Below are 19,524 nucleotides of genomic sequence, written 5' to 3'. Positions count from 1 at the left end.
TGTATGCACTTTTATTATCTCTCATTTACAGGACAAAGCTCATTCTATTTTCTTATTCTCATCTTTCCATCCCTTATCATTCATTTACTATCTCACGAATTACAGCCAGAGGGTTTACTGTATCTTCATGTACCAGATAATAGCACATGATAAATTCTGAAAATGGGTTGCAGTGTAAAACTTTGACTTGTATCTTAAGTAGGCATTTGCAGTCAACTATTTGAAAATGGGTTACATGTAACGTGTTTTGCAAGGATGTACTAATAAGTATGTCTCCATTAATAGGCACTCCCCAGACCACAGAGTAAGTAACCTCTGTTAACCCTCAGCAATAAGCTATTGCAGCTTGTAATACTAGACCTTTTGTAATCTCCCCTGATTATGCAATGTGTTTATATGACCTGTCACGTTGTAATCGCCACTGTGTCAAATGTCTTTGTGTCATTCAAAAATAAGCTTAAAGGATGGGTTCCAGTTTTTCAAGTCAGCCTTAGAAAAGTCAGGAGCCCAAATGGATGTTAAAATAGGTTTTTATTGCTGTAATCATACTGGCCATAGAAGATCCCTTTGTAATGCACTTGCAATATAAGTTATGGGGGACAAAATCCACAAGCATTCTGTGCAAAAATGCAAAAACTTTAAAAGTTCATCTGAATCTAATATGAAGCTTCAAATCAAGTTGATATCTTTTAATATTTGTCTTTCTAGTCCCTTTTTTGTTCCTATACTTCCATTGCAGCTCAACAGCTAAACAAAAAGAGGGAATTTAATGCTAAAAAGTGAATATTGACTGTGAATATTGCAAATATCCACTTCTAAAGCCTCACATAAGCTACAGATAAACTTCTAAATGTATTTTTGTGGAGAACTTTGTGGAATTTGCCCCAACACTGAAACTAACTGACTGTTGGGTGACTCACTGTTTTTTAAAGACATACTTCAAGAACCTGTCCTTGAAGTCATTCAAAGTCATTTCTTATTGACTTCCAAGATTCTTCTGTGCTTAAAGTTTTCAACCTGGAAGGCAATGGAATGTCAAATATAGGCAAGTAGGAATATAACAGGCTCACTTTGAAGCATCTTTCAGTCCTGTCTGGCACTCCAGTGAAAATCTGCAGGCTGATGATTGATGCGTTTCACTTTTTTCTTTTTTTTTTTTTTTTTTAAATTCTATGATAGCAGAGTCCAGGCTAGTGTGACCATAGACATGTACGTCTATGAATGTAACACCCTCTCCTTCATTCATCGCTGGCTCCTCCGCAGGACCCTCCTGTTGACACATACGTCGTGTGCTGTAATAAATGGCCGTGGTGGGGCAGAGACGGGGCTCATTTTTACGCCATTGAGTTCCGCATATGAGGCTGGTCCTTGTCGGCTACAAACTGCTGTGTTTGCTGTGCTAGCCTCTCTGCTGCCTGTCGATGTGCAGGAGGAGGCAGCAGGCTAGTAGCAGGGCCCCACCGCATTTCCTCTTCTCTCAAGTGCCGCAAACCCCGCCTCTTACCGGATGGGATGTATGAGAAATCCTCCTCGCTGATTGGCCCTGACGCCCGTCCGTCAGCGCTTATTCCTGATACACTGATGGGATGCTGACGGCGGTGGGCGGGCGTAGCTAAGAAAATTATAAGGTCATTTGAATTACGCTTGCTAGCGAGCTTATCCGCCACAATGAACCCTGAAATGATATCAATGATTGTGACAATGAACGGATGATGATCGCGGGGTCAAAGTCGACGCGCACAGCCAGGAGAATCTGACTCCGTGAAACCACCGGAGGAGAGGAGCAGCGGCTCGGTGTGGTATTAACAGCAGGAGGGGATCCTGGTGCGTGTGTGTCTGTCTCTGTGTGCGTTTCAGTGAGCCTCTGTCAAGCCAAGCGAGGAGTGGAGAGGGCGACCAGGCGAGCACATTATAAGCCGATCAAGGTGGAAACGCACACAGCAAGCGAGCTTCACGTCTGGGATTTCTGCGCAGCTACATGCTGTGACTGCAAGTGCAAGGTATGTATGTATATACAAGCTGGTCAGCCACAGCCACAGCCCGAGCTCACTGTTCGCCCCCGCGATGTTCAACTTCACGGATGGGTCCGGTTATTATTTCAGCGAAAAGAGGAGGAGGGGGGGACGGTAAAGAGCCCGGCGCTGGCTGGCTCTTATGTCCTCTGTCAACCTTGTGAGCGATCGGCCAAATGAGGGGACTCAAGAGGTGGTTCGGCGGTTACATATCAGGCTATGTCTTGGTCCGTTAAAGGTAATCTATGTGAACATGAACGGCGTAGTCAGCATGCCTCCTCATCCTAAAGAGGGCTGCTGTCACACTGTCCATCCGCTTCCTCGCTTTAAGCCGATTCACGCATTTTACGCAGCGCGCCCTGCTTCCCCGGCGCGCCTGTTACCATGATATCCTACATCAGGTTAGCCCGATAGATAATGTCCAACCCGGTTTATGACTTAAAGGCCCTGTCTGAATCCCGAAAGCGCACATGGTTCGGTTACTGAGGTGTGGGCTGAGCCTCCGTATGATTTCCCCATCCACTACCGCAATATGATGCTACGCGCCTTTTAAATATCCGGGTGTAGCAGCAGCGAATGATGAAGCTTTTTTTCTTTTTTTTCTTAATGCCCTCTTAACGCATTTCTTTCCGCTGACCTATGACAAATCCTATCATGTTGCACATTTCAGGGTAACTGAATCGTCCACAAAGTGTTTTAAATAGCAGCTGTTAGGACTATATTACATTGACAAGATAGAGACAGTCACATGCAGGAAGGAAGAGCAATGACAATCTAGTCAGCATCTTGACTCTTAGAAAAAAAGGCTTTGCTTTTCATTAAGATATCCTAGAAATGCCCAGCTGTTGTTTTGTAATGATAGAAAATGAATAACAACCCTGTAGGGCTTTCTATGCAGGCTATTAAATAGATCAGGAGTTGTGTAAACCTATCATATACTGGTTTTAGGGTCATCTTCCTACTGTAGCTATCAGGTAGCACTGAGCACCAATGTCAATACCAAGCTGTCCTCTGTTACTCTCCACTGTCACTGGGTCTTGGTTGCCTTGGGCTTTATTTACCTGTAAGAGAAAGCTATACTAGAGGATTTTCCTTTCTGTTTCTCACCAATTCTGACCATATGAAAAAAAATGTATTACAGTATGTAGGTATGTAAGTATGTAGGTGTTTATCAATGAAATGTTTGTAATTTGGTTTAATTCAACATTTTGATTAGGGCCTCTTTCAACTTCCTTACAAGATAAGAACAAACAGGCGACTACTTAATTTGTACTCTCTTATGGCTTGCTGAAACCGCATGTAACCTTTGTCCCACTGAACTGATGTTTGTGACTAGTAGCCATAGTATGCAGCCTGTGGGCTATTATCTGAGTCTATTTATGTGTGTGCATTCTTTCAGGATGCTGCGTCTATCGTGTTGCATTGCCCTGCTGTTTGTGTTGAGGCTGCTGGTGGGCTTGCCTTGGTACCAGGTTCTCCCGGCCATCCTGATCTTCTACCTCGGTAGCGGAGGATGGAGCTTCTTGCAGATATTTGCCAAAACAGTTGGCAGAGACTTACAGTAAGTACAGGGATGTTGATTTTGTTATACATGGTTCAAGTTTTCATGAAACCTTTGGGTTGTTGTTTTCATTTATATTTTTCCACTAGCTATTTTTCAATAAGTGAAGTCCTTGCTTAACTGCCCGCTGTCACAGTGAGACGCAGCCAAAATATAGTGCAATCTGTAAGTATTTGGACGGTAACAAATTTTCATTTGTTTTGGCTCTGCACTCCAGCACACTGGATCTGAAGCAGAACAATGACTGTGAGGGTGAAAGTGCTGACTTACACCTTTTTGATTTTAGGGTGTTAACATCCAGACTAACTGAAACAGTGGCCCTATCATTGTTCCACCTCACAGTACAAATTTGGGGTAATTATAGACCTTTTTATGATTAAAAAAGATCATGAGCCCCACTATGTTCATCCACCTCCTCTATTATTTCATTTAAAATCTAATGTACTGGATGAACAACCCCAACAATTAAAAAATTGTCCCTGTCCAAACACATACAGGCATCTTAACAATCAAAGTTCCTCAAGATCAGTAGTAGTCAGCTATAAGAAGACCTTAGACACAAGTTTGACATTTGTGCACCTTGGTTAGACAATCATATTGCACTATATTTACATAAAATGTTGCAAGTCTTTGATAAGATTACTATCAAAGACATGATAGTAGAGTGATATATGATGAATATTGATACACAGTAATGTAATATCTACGTTAATCTTATCTACTTTACATGCTGAATAAATGATTACAATATTTCAGTGTCTTTATAGCTGATAAGGACACCATGCAGTGTTTAGTCCAATATTACGACGTACAAACATGTGCAATAAAGCATCTTGTAGCACCACAAAAAATGTAGTCTATCGTGTTTGGAAGTCACCTGTTGAAACCTGAGGCTTTTTAACAGCTAATGTTAGCATATGTTTCAAAACTTTGTGGCATGGCAGGTAGACAAATAGACAAAGGACAATAGAGGGGCTTGGGGGGAGGGGTGGGGGTTTTAACTGTCTTACTTAAAGCCAATATTTACAGTTGGAGGTTACCATGGTTATTGGTTTGTGGTTAACTTCCTTTTTTTTTTACCTCAACTAAATGGCCTCTGCTCTCAGATCCCGGTTGCCAGGGCTATAGGTTTTTTTTAATAGTCATATAATTAGAGTAATCCCTAACAAAATGTTCCTCTTATATAGACATATCACTGCACATGGCACTTAGCTGCGTGCACATGCTCAGATACTACTAGTGTTTATTAAGTGCACAGTGCAGAGTGATAAATTGAAGTTATTTGCTTATGTACTGACAGTATCTTAAGCCCCAGGGTTAAAAATTCACAATATGACCCTGTCAAAGTATGCCTTTTCCACAGTAACTCATATTTTTTTATTGTGTAAAGTACTGCCACAGAGCTCAGGTATTTATATTGTAAGAAGCACTGTGGTTCACAACATAACACCTTTGTACACTTAAACCGACCTCAAGTATACACAGTTTTGTCCCTGCAAAATGCCAGTGATGTCACTGGGTGGTTTGGTGGGCATAAAAAATCTGTGTTAGCTAAACATTTTTTTTGCTTTTTTTTTTTTAACTGTGAATATACAGTGGAGTGCAGTTAGTTGCCAATTAGAAACTCCATTCATGAACAAAAAACCCAATAATAGAATTGTTGCATAAGAAAGATCTCCAAAGAGCTGTATTGTGATTAAGTGTACTGTCCGAATGACTGACGCAACTGTGATTATCTAGAGCAACATCAAACTTATTCCTTGTGTAGCAATAAAACTGTCACCACAGTGTAGCCATTAAGTAACCCACTAGATGGCTCAATAACTTTTTATGATGTTTCAGTAATTATACAGTGCTCAGGTGCATGTCCACTATCTGTACTTTGGACCATAATTGACAAATATACCCCATTAAGGTAGACTTTGCCCCCTGAGACTCATCCAGCCTGTCATAATGATGCTAAATGACCAAAGAAGTTTTACAGTATAGCATACTAGCTTTATAGTATATTATTTATAGTATTTTGCATGTTAAGCTGCATTGCTACACATTACACACACTTCATATTATTGCTGACCTTTATCCAAAGAATAGCCTAGTTTTTTTAGTTTTATTTCTCAGCATCTATGCCTCTACTGTGCAGGACTGACATTTTACGTTAGTGTAAAAATCAGCATTCAGAGACTTAAAATCTGCCTGTGATATGTGCTGTAATTGCACTCCATTAACATTCAGTTGGCTTTATATCTTTGAAGGCTCATTACTGTTGCATGGTTACACAGTTGCAAATATTGACCGTTTTCCACTTAAAACTTTTAAAGTCATGGGCAACCACATTACATTTCTCTTTCCATAATTTACATAATTATGTATAGTCAGTCTTGTTGGGTGTATTTTCTGATGTATGAATATGATGCCTTCTGTCAGTAGAGTCTCAAATTTCAGGTGTCAAAGTGTCCTTGATAGCACAAACAAGGAGATTTTTTTTTTTTAAGTTCCTTTTTGCAGCTGTAATACTATGTCATGGTAACTTTCACAACAACAAAATAATTATAACACAATGAACTGAAAGCCATGCCTTCCTGAAAGGTGGGAAATCCAACTAAAACCTGTAAAACATACAAAACCCAAATATTAAAAACATGTCTTAGGTAAGGGGGGATTGGCTTTTTGCATTAAATGCCAAAAAGTATTTTTATAATGATTTCAGGAACAGCTATTCCAACTGGCCATTTTTCCCTTGTTAATAATCAGTTTTTTCTTGTTCTTTCAGTGCGGCGTTCGTATTATTGCGGGTAAAGATGAATGTCAGACGCCACCTCAAAGAGAAGAACACTATTCCGAAGATCTTCGCTGAAACAGTCCGCCGTCATGGGGACAAAACAGCACTGATCTTCGAAGGGACTGGTGAGAAGTGGACCTTCCGAGAGTTGGACGAATACTCCAACAGAGTGGCTAACCTGCTGCTTCAGCGAGGTTTCAAGGTACATCCATAAGACAACATTTTTGAGCATGAGGGGGAAAAAAGAAAAACTTTCTCTTAATTGCCATGACTCTCTCTGATGCCATTTCCTAGAGGGGGCATTATGTGACTCCTTTATAGAGAGTCAAGTTAAATTAAAAGAAATGTCAGTCAGTCACTTGATGACAATCTGTTTGACAGCTCCTCTTTTTGTTGTTTCCCCCCCAGGAGGGTGATGTGGTGGCTCTTTTCATGGAGAACCGGTCCCAGTATGTGGGCCTCTGGCTGGGCATGGCCAAGATTGGAATAGAGGCTGCTCTCATCAACTTCAATTTGAGACTAGAGGCCTTGGTTCACTGTGTCACCATCTCCAATGCCAAGGCTGTGGTGTTCGGGTCAGAGCTGACTGATGGTAAGAGCAGAGCAGATGGAGGATATGAATTGAATAGTAATAGATTATTTTTGTAATAGTTGTATATGCAGCAAGTTTGAAGCCAGAAATCACAAGTTTGTCTTTGAGGGCTTTTCAGTTAGTACAACACTGACTTTTGCTGATGACTGTTGTTCTGCTTCTGCTGTGCTGAGAGAGGTGAGGAGTGCAGGAAGAAAGCAGCAGAGGTCATAAAAGATAGATGGGCTTGAAGGAGGTGTCTCCTCGATATCAGTAAATGGAGCTTTTAAATGGCTGATGAATGGAAAGAAAGAAAAAAGTCATGAAGAGGGAAGCAGAGAAATGTCACTATCATCAATCTAATGTGTTGGGCTCTGAAAGGAAAACTGACCAATAAATGATACATTGAAACAGAGACGGGGTGACCTACAGTGTTGAGATGCAGACAAAGATATACAGCTAAAAATAGATTAAACTATTAACGTTTAAAAAGCTGATTCAACACAGCTGCAGAGCCCTTCTAAGTCAAGTATTGTTTTTGTAAATTAGCCATAATGTTCACTTTTGTTTTAATGGATAATAATTTCAGCACATGCAGTTAGCACATACCTCAAAGTTTTTTTTTTTTACCAGACATTACTGGTCTTTACCTTTATATTTGTGATATTAACTAATTCAAGTAGTTGCTAAGCAACTGTTAGCAATAACATTAAATGTACCATGAGATTTAAATCAACTTTTATATTAGTGTTTGCATTTACACTGGATTTGAATGTGCAAATATATTTAATTACATTTTTAACAATGTCTCACCTCCTAACCCACAGTGTAATATTAAACATGCCTTATATTGCTTGGATTTGGAAGGCATTAGTAGTATGTAATTGCACCAGCATAGTAGAATCGTCAAACATAAATTGGGGGTCTATTTCAATCTCTTCATGACCCTCTTTTGGTTCCCTGTCCAATCTGAAAAGCCCTGATCTCAACATCTATAAAGAGTGAATGAGCTTTGAGTTGCTTGTCCTGGGATTGATGGAATAGTCTTTGCACTGGATCCTGGATCCTGTCATGTGCTTTATGGCTTTAAGTAATTGGAAAAGGAGCCTCTTTGCTACTGAACAGGCCAAAGTCGAGCCAGTAACGTAAGTACTGAGCCAGCATGACATAAGGCTTTTAAATTAAGATACAGTGTCTTTTTGCAGGGGGAAATATGAGAGGTATTCCAATACCTACTTCAGTCTGCTTCTCTCACTGTGACAGTGATGCTTTCATCTTCTTGCCTTTCTCTTTTGTTACAATGCTCTCCCTCCCTTAATGTAGGGAGTATTTCCTCTCCCTCTGTCTCTCCACCTTCCACGTAACACCTTCAGATATTTCCTGTCCTTTATTACCCTGCCCAATGCCTCACCATCTTTCCCAAATGATTTCAGTTTGCTGGTGCTTTCACATGTGGTTCTCTTGCAATGTGGGTAATTGAGATTGATCTAATTTACTCCAATGTGTTGCCCTTCCTCTCAGCGGTGTCCGAGGTCCACAGCTCAATGGGAAAGGCAGTGCAGATGTTTTGCTCTGGAGACTGGGACTCCAAACGTGTCCCACGGGGAACCGAGTGCCTCGAGCCCCTGCTGGCTGCCTCCCCGACTCACCTGCCCAGCCGGCCGCAACGCTGCTTCACAGGTAAGAACGCCATGAACCTCAAGTCCCTCATATAACCAGTAGGGATCTGTGTTTTACCAACAAAGTTAATATTTTCAAGAAGTTTATTTAACAAAAAGTCATTCAACAGATGTTTTTGGGATTGCTTCTCTGCGGCGTATTAATAATTCAGCAAACAACATCAGATGTCCTGGTTATATTAGTAATACAAATTTTAATGTTGCTTCCTGTCACAACTTCAACACTCACTCTAACTAAAAGCAGAGCAGAAATTTTCATTTGTTTGCATGTACAAATAGGCTAGCAGCACAGAAACTGACAAGTGGTGAGTAATACTTCTGGGGTATAGCACAGTCAGTGAAATCACTTCATTGAATCATTTTGAGGAATGAAACACTTTCACTGAACTGAAAAGTCAATAATATTATCTCTCTTATCTGCATTGGGGCTTCTTTTTCATTATTTTTTATACAGTAGACTAAAAATACAATTCCACTATTGATTATTCTAGATATTATTGTTTTACATCTAGTAAATATGTATGACTTTAAATAAAAATGTAGCCAGACAGAAACTCAGTATTCATAGTCAGGTCATGTCAATTGTATTTATATCCCAAAATTACAGATTTTCCTCGAAAGACTTTACAATCTGTACAACGTACAGTACCCTCTATATTTAGACCCGGAGAAAAACTTGCAAAAAGACAATAACAACAACAACAGAGGAGCTTTCTCTCTTCCAGGATGGACAGACGTGCATGTACTGCATGCTGCCAGGATTCATCAGGCTTCCTTTCATGCTCTTTGGCAAAGTTTAATCTTGCAGTTCTGTGCCATTTAGTGAGAAATGGTTTTCTTTTTGGACGTTGTCCATAGAGATTGACTTCATGCAGTGTCCTCTGCACTGTCTAAGCAGTCACCTCTTCTTCTTTTTTGCCTTATTCTTTTGGCTGTTAGGGGTCGCCGCAGCGGATCATCCGTTTCCATTTCCATCTTTTCCTGTTCTCTGCATCTTCCTCTGTTGTGCCATCTGAGCAGTCACTGATTTCCACAGATAACTCTTGTGCCAAGTCAGAAGCACTTGCAGACTGTTTTTAATGCAAGGTTGTGTAAATAGCCTTCCATCATTTTTCAAGGACAGCCATTGCACATTCTGTTATTGGTAGTATGGGTCCTCCTGTCACACCAAACACTGTTGCAACTGTGTTTTGGCTTCTGCTCAGTAGTCTGCTGACAATCTTGTACCCTCTCCCACCTTTATCAAGTCTCACAATCTGGTTTCTTACTTGTTCAGACAATTCCTCGCTATGTAGAACCATGTTGTCAATCTATCTAATTTAACATTTTAGTGATATTGCATAGGGTTATACTCAATTTCATTATATACTTTAATTACTGATAATGTAATTAATTTTGATTTTATTGCTGGCTGGTGCAGCAATAAAAGCTGCAATCTTTAATCATGTTGAAACATGGTAAAATATTGGTGATATGGGCAGATTGTAGCCAAATTGCATCCGGAAGTGATTAGAAATATGTGTGCACACATACAGTATGTTGTGTAGTGTGAATGCAAATGACTCAGGGACTGCTTTGTCAACTTTGTACGTATAACACCCACACAGCCCAAACAACTCAAACAAGTCCATACATGAAATGAGGTTGCAAATAGCTCCCACAATCCAGTCCTCTCTATATATAAAAGAAAATCAAAACACCAATTAAGGTACATCTGGATTCAGGAATCTCAGGGCTTACCGTGTCCCTGAGAGAAAAAAAATGGCGATGATGTTTAGAAAGAGATTCTGCTGTTCTTCTGCCTCAGTTCTTCAATGCTGTAACTTTGTCATAATGCTATCAAAACTGTGAATGGGCATGAAATTAAGTATTAAAGCCAAGCAATTATGCTCCATTTCAATAAAAAACACCTTATCAGAATTTAGCTATCAGCACAATGTTTATTGGAAAAAGAATAAATTGAAAATGCATTCAAATTTATTACAGTGATTGTTCTTATGTACACAAGTACATGTTGGTGTTGACCACTTTCTGTTGATACTGTAAATGGTAAATGAACTGCATCTATACAGCATCTTCCTAGTCTTCCAATCACTCAAAACACTTTACACTACATGTCAACATTCACCATTTAATACATACCGATGGCACAGCTTGGCAAGCAGTATGGGGTCCAGTATCTTGCCCCAAGGCCCCTTTTGACTTGTGTAGTAAAAGAGCTGAGGATCGAACCACCGATCCTCCTGAACCCAGCCGCCCCATATAAATAAGTTAACTCACTGTCACTGTGCTGTCTGTTTCAGATCGCCTGTTCTACATCTACACATCAGGAACCACTGGGATGCCGAAAGCTGCTATTGTTGTGCACAGCAGGTAGGAAGGAGCCGTGCAGCTAACTACCAGACACACAGGAATTGCAGCTGTTCTTTTTGTTGATCCATGTAGCTTTCATGTGTTGTATAAACACTGTTAAAAGAGAATGGGAGATAAGTGCATGGAACTGTTATTTGTTTTAACCCTTATCACATTCCTCATCCTACTCTGACTTTCAGGTACTACCGCATGGCAGCTTTGGTGTATTATGGCTTCAAGATGACATCAGATGACGTGTTGTATGATTGCCTTCCACTCTACCACTCTGCAGGTAAGTGTGTGTGTGTGTGTGTGTGTGTGTGTGTGTGTGTGTAGATTCAAAGTTACATTATATAAATACAACTTATCCTCATGTCAGGAAGGATATTTGTTCTTGTTCCTCCATTCAGTGTAATTCCTGATTTTCCCAATATTGTGATTTGTACTTTATTTAGCAGATCATAAATATTGAAAATCTAAAAAAGAAAAAGCACACCAATATTCATCCTCCAGTTTTAGAACAATTAACAGGAGAGTCATGTGCACATAATGTCACAGACAAACAAAGACTTATAGAGCCCTATTTTAAGCGCATGGCATGAAGCACGTGGCGCAAGTGCCTTTGGGGCATATCCAAATCCACTTTTGCTATTTTAATGGCGGAAAAATGGTCACTGTGCCAGGCGCATGGTCTAAAAGGGTCGGACTTAAAGCTACCCTTACCTTTGTTACATTTTTACACATTTTTTTGTTTAGGTTAAAATGCTATCAATAAGGTAATGGCACTCTAAAATGTTAGAGAGGTCCACCAGGCATAGAAACTAATCATTATTCCAGTCTCATAATATTCTGTGAAAACTCTGACCAATCATATCATTCAGTCCGAATTATTCCGAATTATTATTCATTATTCTAATGAAATAAGAATAATGGTTTCTTAAAATGATATGTCTCAGATGGCATTCTTATGGTTCTGACGACTCATATTTGTTTGTCCACAGGTAACATTGTGGGAGTGGGCCAGTGTTTAATACACGGCATGACTGTAGTCATCAGAAAGAAGTTCTCTGCCTCACGTTTCTGGGACGACTGTGTCAAATACAAATGCACTGTAAGTCTTCTCTACAGATTGAGTGGGCACATGAGCACACCACAATCTTACTGTTTTGCTGAAAAGACATCTTGCATGTAATTTTGTATAAAAGATAATCTCATTTGATGTTTGATGAATTTATGTTACTTCCCAGTTAAGCTCTTTAAATCCCTTTTCAAGCATTGTATTAAATCAGTAATTAGCTTAGATATGTCTCTGTTCTGTTTCATAACCACACTTAACTTACTACTTAATCTCTCACCTACATCTCCCTTCTTCCCACTTTTAGATTGTACAGTACATAGGTGAGATCTGCCGGTACTTGCTGAACCAGCCAATTCGAGACACGGAGAGGCAGCATCCGGTGCGCATGGCACTGGGCAACGGCCTGCGTCAGTCTATATGGGAGGAGTTCATGAACCGCTTCAATATCCCACAGATCGCAGAGTTCTACGGAGCAACAGAGTGCAACTGCAGCCTGGGCAACTTCGATAACAAGGTAGGAATGTGCGCTGCAGCAAAATGATGAAAATAGCTCAGAGATCCTCTTCATGTAAAGTGCTTTTTTGTTTTTAAAATGTGCTATTTTCTCAGTTTTGGTAGCTTCTCATCAATATAACACAACACACTGCACTCTCACTTACCATGCATTTGGCTTGACAGCTTGGGAGATCAAATGGAAAGAAACATAATTAATCAATAGAATGTAATATTTGGCTCAGGAGTTGTTTTTGCCATCATTGCCACTGACTGGAATTGGTCTGCTTTTCACTTTCCTCACCCCACTCAAAGCTTTGCGGTTATTTTTCCATCTGTCCTCCAGATTGGAGCATGTGGCTTCAACAGTCAGATTCTACCCTTCATCTACCCCATCAGACTGGTGAGGGTGGATGAAGAGACCATGGAGCTTATTAGAGGACCTGATGGTGTGTGCATTCCCTGCAAACCTGGTAGGTTTCCTGCATATGTGTGCATCACTATCTGCATATTGCAATTTTTTTTCAGACTTTGCTGGCTGAACACTCAGCTTGCAGGTTAATATGCTCACAACTGGGTTTCCATTGTTGTGCTCATCAGAGTGCTAGAGAGCCTGCAATCAATCAAAATTGTGGCGTAGCATTGAGTTTATAACGTATAGCTGTTTCTCTCATATGGACTCTGGACAATATGTTGAGAATTAGGTCCGGACATTTTCTGGAGTCACTGTTTCATACATGTAACACACAGCATGAGATTGCCCATGTCAGACGCCCTCACACCCACTGGAAATACTCCATTTGGTTCAGGCGAGGGGTGCAAGAGGCAGCATATAATGCAACAAGAATGCTGCGGTTGTAATTCGGCATTTTCCAACTTTTCACCAGAACCAAAACTGCTTTTATTTCACGAGAAATCACAGCAGAAATCCCTCCCTTTAGCGCTAGCTTCTCAGCAGAGTGTTCAGGCTCAGTCAAAACAGTTTAGCTTAGCTGGCTGTGTTATGCAGCACCAGCCTCACATGTAAATAGTGGCTATGGATGAGAAGGGAGTTGAATAATGGAATTCAAAGACGCTGTATTTAAGTTTATATTTTTCTTACTCAGTTGTTTGATAAACCGCTTTTACCGTCTCCCTTACTGCTGGACTTTGTTGCACTTGCAGCAGTGAGCAGTTGTAGCTCACTTGCTCGCTGTACTCATACATTGTCTCAATCAGGCATTACACAGACTTTGATCTAAGGAGCTGACAGGCTAAAGTCTGTTTTAATGTCTGGTGCGACTCATTCGCACATTTACGTTCACACATACAGCTCCCCCGAGGAATGTCCGGAAAGTTTCAGGGTTGTAGCGCATGTGTGAAAGCACCTCATGTGATGCATTGTAGACATGCAGACATGAACAGACACTCACCCCCGAAACCCCTGATAGAGCTCAAACAATCCACTTTGTGTTGTGAAAATGGCCATTTGATGAATGAATGCCACACAAATCCCTCTGTTCTCTCACACACACACATTATCTCAATCTTTCTCTCTCTCGTTCTCTCTAGGCGAGCCTGGCCAGCTAGTTGGCAGGATCATTCAGAATGACCCCCTTCGGAGATTTGACGGCTATGTCAACCAAACAGCGACCAGCAAGAAGATTGCTCAAAGTGTCTTTAAGAAGGGAGACACTGCCTATCTCTCTGGTCAGTCTCACACACACACACACACACAATATATATATATATATACACACTTATCTTGTTCCATGCTGACTGAATTGAGGGAATTATTTTTAACCCCCTGCTTTCACCAGGTGACGTGCTGGTCATGGATGAATGTGGTTCCATGTACTTCAAGGACCGAACAGGAGACACTTTCCGCTGGAAAGGAGAGAACGTCTCAACCACTGAGGTGGAGGGGACTCTCAGCAGGCTGCTAGACATGAAAGATGTAGTTGTATATGGAGTAGAAGTACCAGGTAAAATATTTCAACATACATGCATGAATATTTGCCCTCATTTGAGATTAAAGCGACATTCTTCAATTCCTGTTCATTTACATTTTGTCATTTGGCACTTTTATCCAAAGCGACTTAGAAGAGAGACAAGAGAGGACTTTGAAAACCGCATAAGAAACACCGTAAACAACAAGAAAGTGCTGTAAAAAAGTGTTGTAAAAAAAAAAAGACACCATGTGCACAATCCAATGCAACAGCAAAAGTTTACAGTATTTAGTTATGCAGACACTGGCAGGGAAGTGTTTATTATTCTGTGGCAGATTTTTTGTGCCCCCTGGACTTACAGCATTGTATAGAGAGATGAACACTATAAATAAATTATGACACTCTTTGAAAATGTTCAGTCAAAGGTATTACTGCTGATGTATGTTGACTTGACTTAATATGACATGAAATTAATTATACCATTATGAAATGTCATCAGTCATTAAGCAGTGCTGTCGTCGAGGTTCTGCAGTCTGAATGACATGAAAGACAAATCACAGATGCCCCTTTCCTGTTGCTGTTAGATGTAGAAGTAAATGAATACTGCCAGACAACTCTTTTTTTAAAAAGCTGAATCTCTTACAGTACTGCATGCGTATGAAGGGGAAGTGTGCAAGTGACACATGTCTGACCTAAAACATACACTTGTTTCTGTGTGCATAGGAGCAGAGGGAAAAGCTGGAATGGCAGCTATCGCTGATCCATCTCACTCCACTGACCTGGAGAAGTTTGTGAAGGACATGGACAAGGCTCTCCCTCCGTATGCGAGACCTGTCTTCCTCCGTTTCCTGCCAGAGGTCAACAAGACAGGTAAAGCGCTCTATTCACTGCTGTTTGTGTAAAACATTCAAACAATAACTGAGATTTTTAAATGAGCATCGCTTTGATTTCTGTGCAATATGACAAAAATTACAATTGGAGTTAAAACATGAACTCCAAATTTCAGTTGACTATAAAGTATATGTGACTTTATTATTGGGTTATTGTAAGCAAGTCTCAATAATAAATTACATAAAGAAACACACTTTTAATGTCTTCTGTCTTACTGGCAGAGTTCATTGGACATTTGACTGTCTTGACTTCAGCAATGATAAAGGGCTTTTGACCAGTTCAATGTTTTGTAGGAGAAATTAAGTGATGTTCTGTTCAGTATAATGTGGTGTGGTGATTGCTCTTAGTGTTTTGAGAAATACACAAGCATTTCAGAAAAACTGTAATAGTTGTTGGACAAGAATGGAATAAAGGAATGAGCTGCATTAAGCTCTTGATACACAGACTTATTAGTAGAATCAGGTCATTGGTGTTTTTGGACTTTGCATGGGATTTGACGTGTGCAGTGCAGTGCAGTAATTTTGAGACAGCTACGAGTTACTGTATTCTTTGTGTCTCTCCACCTCAGGAACCTTCAAGTTTCAGAAGACAGACTTGCGTCGGGACGGCTTTGACCCCACTGTGGTGTCAGACAGACTGTACTTCCTGGATTCCAGCAGAGCACGCTACGTGCAGGTGGACGAGGAGATTTACCGCTCCATACTGTCAGGGAAACACAAATTGTGATGACCAGGCTGACCACTACATCCACAGATGTACACACACACACACACACACACACACACACACACACACAGATACAGAAAAGAAGACAATATTGTCCGACAAGGATAGCAGACAGCAGGACCCTTTCCCCATACACACAAATAAAAAGTAATAGCCATACACACTCCAGTGCACCCCGACTCAAATGCCAACACATTTACACACACGCACGCACACACACACGCACTCATTGTACTCCCAAAACCACTTTGCTCTTTGATCCCTAAAACCAGACTTATGCACGCCACAAACAGACACACACACAGCACCACTCCATCCATCCCTCCCGAAATCTCCCCAGCAACTCCTCTCGCTACCTCAGCAAACACAGAGAGAGGCACAAACCCAGTTACCAGATCTATTCAGTAACTTAAAACCACCTGTCATGGCCGCATATACCCCCAGCGCACACACCTGTCCATACTGGTATATCAAACCAGATGTTTTGCTGGCCAGGGGGGAGGGGGGGGGCACACCACCAATGGAAGGGATGAGGAATGCAGGCTGCCTGGCATCTAGAATGCAAAAACTTGAATCTACGGATAACCACAAACTTGATGAATGCTCAAGAGGAACATGGATCAGTGAGTGGGACACTTGTGGGACCCATGAGGACCTAAACTGTCTCTTTGTTCATTTGTTTTGCAAAGAGACTGGAGTCTCTACCGATGACTTGACCTGCGCAATTAGCCAGCGGCGACAAACCTATGTGACAGCTACATCTGTCGTGATCTCTCTAGTCTCCTAGTCTTCATTTCCACTCTTCTTTGCCACAAAGGGCTTGAGTTGTTTTTGTAAGGGAACAATGTAAGGATGTGAGGGATTTTTGGAAAGCCTTTGACATGTAAAATTAAATTAGACCAGTGGTTGAAGATGTACTTTTAAGTGCAATAGGGCTCCAGTGTTTGCAGTGCAATAATCAGCCCCGCCACACAAGCGCTGATGTAAAACAAAGCTTTCTATTTAAATATGTCTGCATCACACCAAATATATTTAAGTTGTAGTGATTGTTTACATATTTAAGAAAAGTTTTTGCCATTTATGTAATTGTTCTAAGCTTTCTTTTTTCTTTTCTTTTTTTTTAATGCTAATGTATCAGGTTTTTTTCTGCTTTATGTGTATCCAAATATGTGCTACAGTAGCTCTCAGAGTCCTCAAAAATGAAGTTGCAGCATGCATTTTATATCAGCTGCTAGAACACAAAGTGATCTGACTGATTCAACCCTGGACTAATTACATGGGCTATTTCCATAGGCACAGAGCTAATGTGCAGCGTGGTAGTGTGGCTGTATTGTGCAGGTTTTGTCCTAAAAGGTAGACTTCACCTATAGTAGGGTGTGTGTGTGTATTATTCTGAAACATATGAAGAAGAATTGACTGAAGCAAAAGCAGCACCCAATCGCCCGATGTGGAGCGAGGACTTTGTGTTTTTAACAATACTCTGGTGCTAAAGAGGGAAGTTCCGCCGCGTTCAAGAGAGCCACAAGATCCAAAGATTTAAATGGTTGGAGTAGGGAAACTGAAACGGAAAGGAGATGCATCGAAATAGAGCAGTAGAAGAAGAGAAAATGTTGACTGGTGTCATCGATGTTTTGTCTGTTGTTTTTGCAGTACAGTATCTGTCATCAGAGGTTGTAGCAGCATGAATGAGCATCATCAACCACAAGCAGAGCACTGTGCCTTACTGTGAGTTCACCTCCCAGATTCACAGGCCCTGGCCCACAGACACAGCAGTGTCTGATACAGCATGTCTTTACTTTCACGTTCTTCATTCAGCTTCTATCTTCCATTATCTTGTTTGTCTGTCTCTGAGTTCTCCGTCGTTGTAGTCTCACAAAGGTTGCCTAAATCTCTTGGGAGCTGCGGGAAAACCAAAATTTGCGAGGCTACTGTGATGGCTTTTTCCAGGACTCTATCCTCCTCACCTGCTTTTCTTTCAGCCTCTTCAACTCTTTACTTATTCCTGAGTTTGTTGTCTAGCCATGTGTTTTAGATATGTTTCGCCCAAGTTTCCATCTGCTCAGCATCTTTTACTTTAAGCCTTTATCGTCTCTCTGCCAAGCACCCCCTTCATTTCCACTAAACCAACTCTGCCCTGTTTTATTCTTTATTCTCTCTCTCTCTGACTGTGGCCCTCAATCCTTCCCCGAGCAGGCACCTCTGTTTTACCCTCTCTCTCTCTGTCAACTGAGCCGCATCCTCTGCCGTGTCTGCTTCATCTCGCTCAGCTCACGTTGATTCAGACAATGGTTAAATTTTAAAAAAGACAGTAGTTGAATACATTTCAAATGATTTCCTGATTGAAGTTCGTTATGTGTTCAATTAAGTGTACTGGAGGGAATTTTTCCACTTTTTTCAGATTGTTCAGGAGGTCAAATAACTTAAATCTCCAACTACACACTCAAAAAGAAAAAAGTTTTGCAAATATTCTTTGCTTATGTGTGTCGTGTGTAGTCTGCCATCCCCCTGTGACTTTTTCTTACAGTACCTTTTACAGCTGACCACATCCCAGGTCGCCTACAGTGCAGCCAGTCATTTTAGCTCTGGCTGTAATGTAGAGGACATATTACTCATAACATTAATTGTGGCGATGCCTAGGCTGCTTTGTTTTCTGCAGACTGAATCTCACTTACTTTTAAACAGCTTTTTTCTTGCACTGACTGACACAGTTGACCTTGGCAGCTTCAGTTTGCTGTCACCTATCATCTCTCATGTTTTGGGACTTTTACAAAAATGACCAACAAAGCTGTTTGATGGAAGTTGAGATTCATCCATGCCTCCTCTGTGGTCTTAGTTCAAAGAATCTGTCTCTGTCACTTGTATTTATTCTTTAATGATGAGTGTGATTTGTTCTCATGAGTGTCTGAAAGGCAAACGAGTGACCAACAGTAATGATGATAATGTTGTAAAGTGTGATTTACGTATTCAAGGTAATACTTTGGCTGTTATGATGCTTCTGACTGAGGGTTGCACTTGTCAACCCTGACCACCAGGGGGCGCGTGACTAAACAGCCCCACAGCAGAGCACTCTGAAAAAGAAGTTTTCATTTTCTTTTTTTTTAATGAGCTTAAATTATTCTTTTTGAAGAACTGTTAATTATACTTTGATTGTTTCACTGCTGTTTGTGTTTGCTTTTGTTTTCTTTTGCGTGAAATCATAGCTTTGTGATTTTTGATATAAAAGGGGGATTCATGTGTGAGTAGACGACAATCTAAAGCAGCCATCAGAGTCAAATTGTACCTTCATAAAAGGCACTATTATCCAGCTGGGGATCTTTTATGAATGAAACTGGCTGAGAGCCAATTTTCCATTTCCCAGTTAATAAATACTGTTTTTAAGAAGCAGATGACAAACCAGATAAGTCAATGTAAAAAACATAAAACAGCTGAAGGCCTGTAGGAAGTCATGGGGC

General features: G+C 40.7%; 1 protein-coding gene across 1 annotated transcript; it reads left to right on the top strand.

Moving 5' to 3' along the window:
• Positions 1 to 1,683: 1,683 nt before the first annotated feature.
• slc27a4 (solute carrier family 27 member 4) lies at positions 1,684 to 16,627 on the top strand. The gene is made up of 14 exons (XM_053339653.1): positions 1,684 to 2,000; positions 3,412 to 3,573; positions 6,347 to 6,557; positions 6,764 to 6,947; positions 8,448 to 8,606; positions 10,909 to 10,978; positions 11,158 to 11,249; positions 11,959 to 12,068; positions 12,340 to 12,549; positions 12,874 to 13,000; positions 14,079 to 14,216; positions 14,327 to 14,491; positions 15,179 to 15,325; positions 15,915 to 16,627. The coding sequence occupies exons 2-14, from the start codon at positions 3,413 to 3,415 to the stop codon at positions 16,070 to 16,072; spliced, it is 1,932 nt and encodes a 643-aa protein (XP_053195628.1). The 5' UTR covers positions 1,684 to 2,000; position 3,412; the 3' UTR covers positions 16,073 to 16,627.
• Positions 16,628 to 19,524: the final 2,897 nt, after the last annotated feature.

This window comes from Scomber japonicus, chromosome 19, assembly GCF_027409825.1.
Source record: "Scomber japonicus isolate fScoJap1 chromosome 19, fScoJap1.pri, whole genome shotgun sequence".
NCBI lineage: Eukaryota > Metazoa > Chordata > Actinopteri > Scombriformes > Scombridae > Scomber > Scomber japonicus.
The sequence above is the reverse complement of the archived record's forward strand: the minus strand, read 5'-3'. Positions and strand labels throughout refer to the sequence as shown.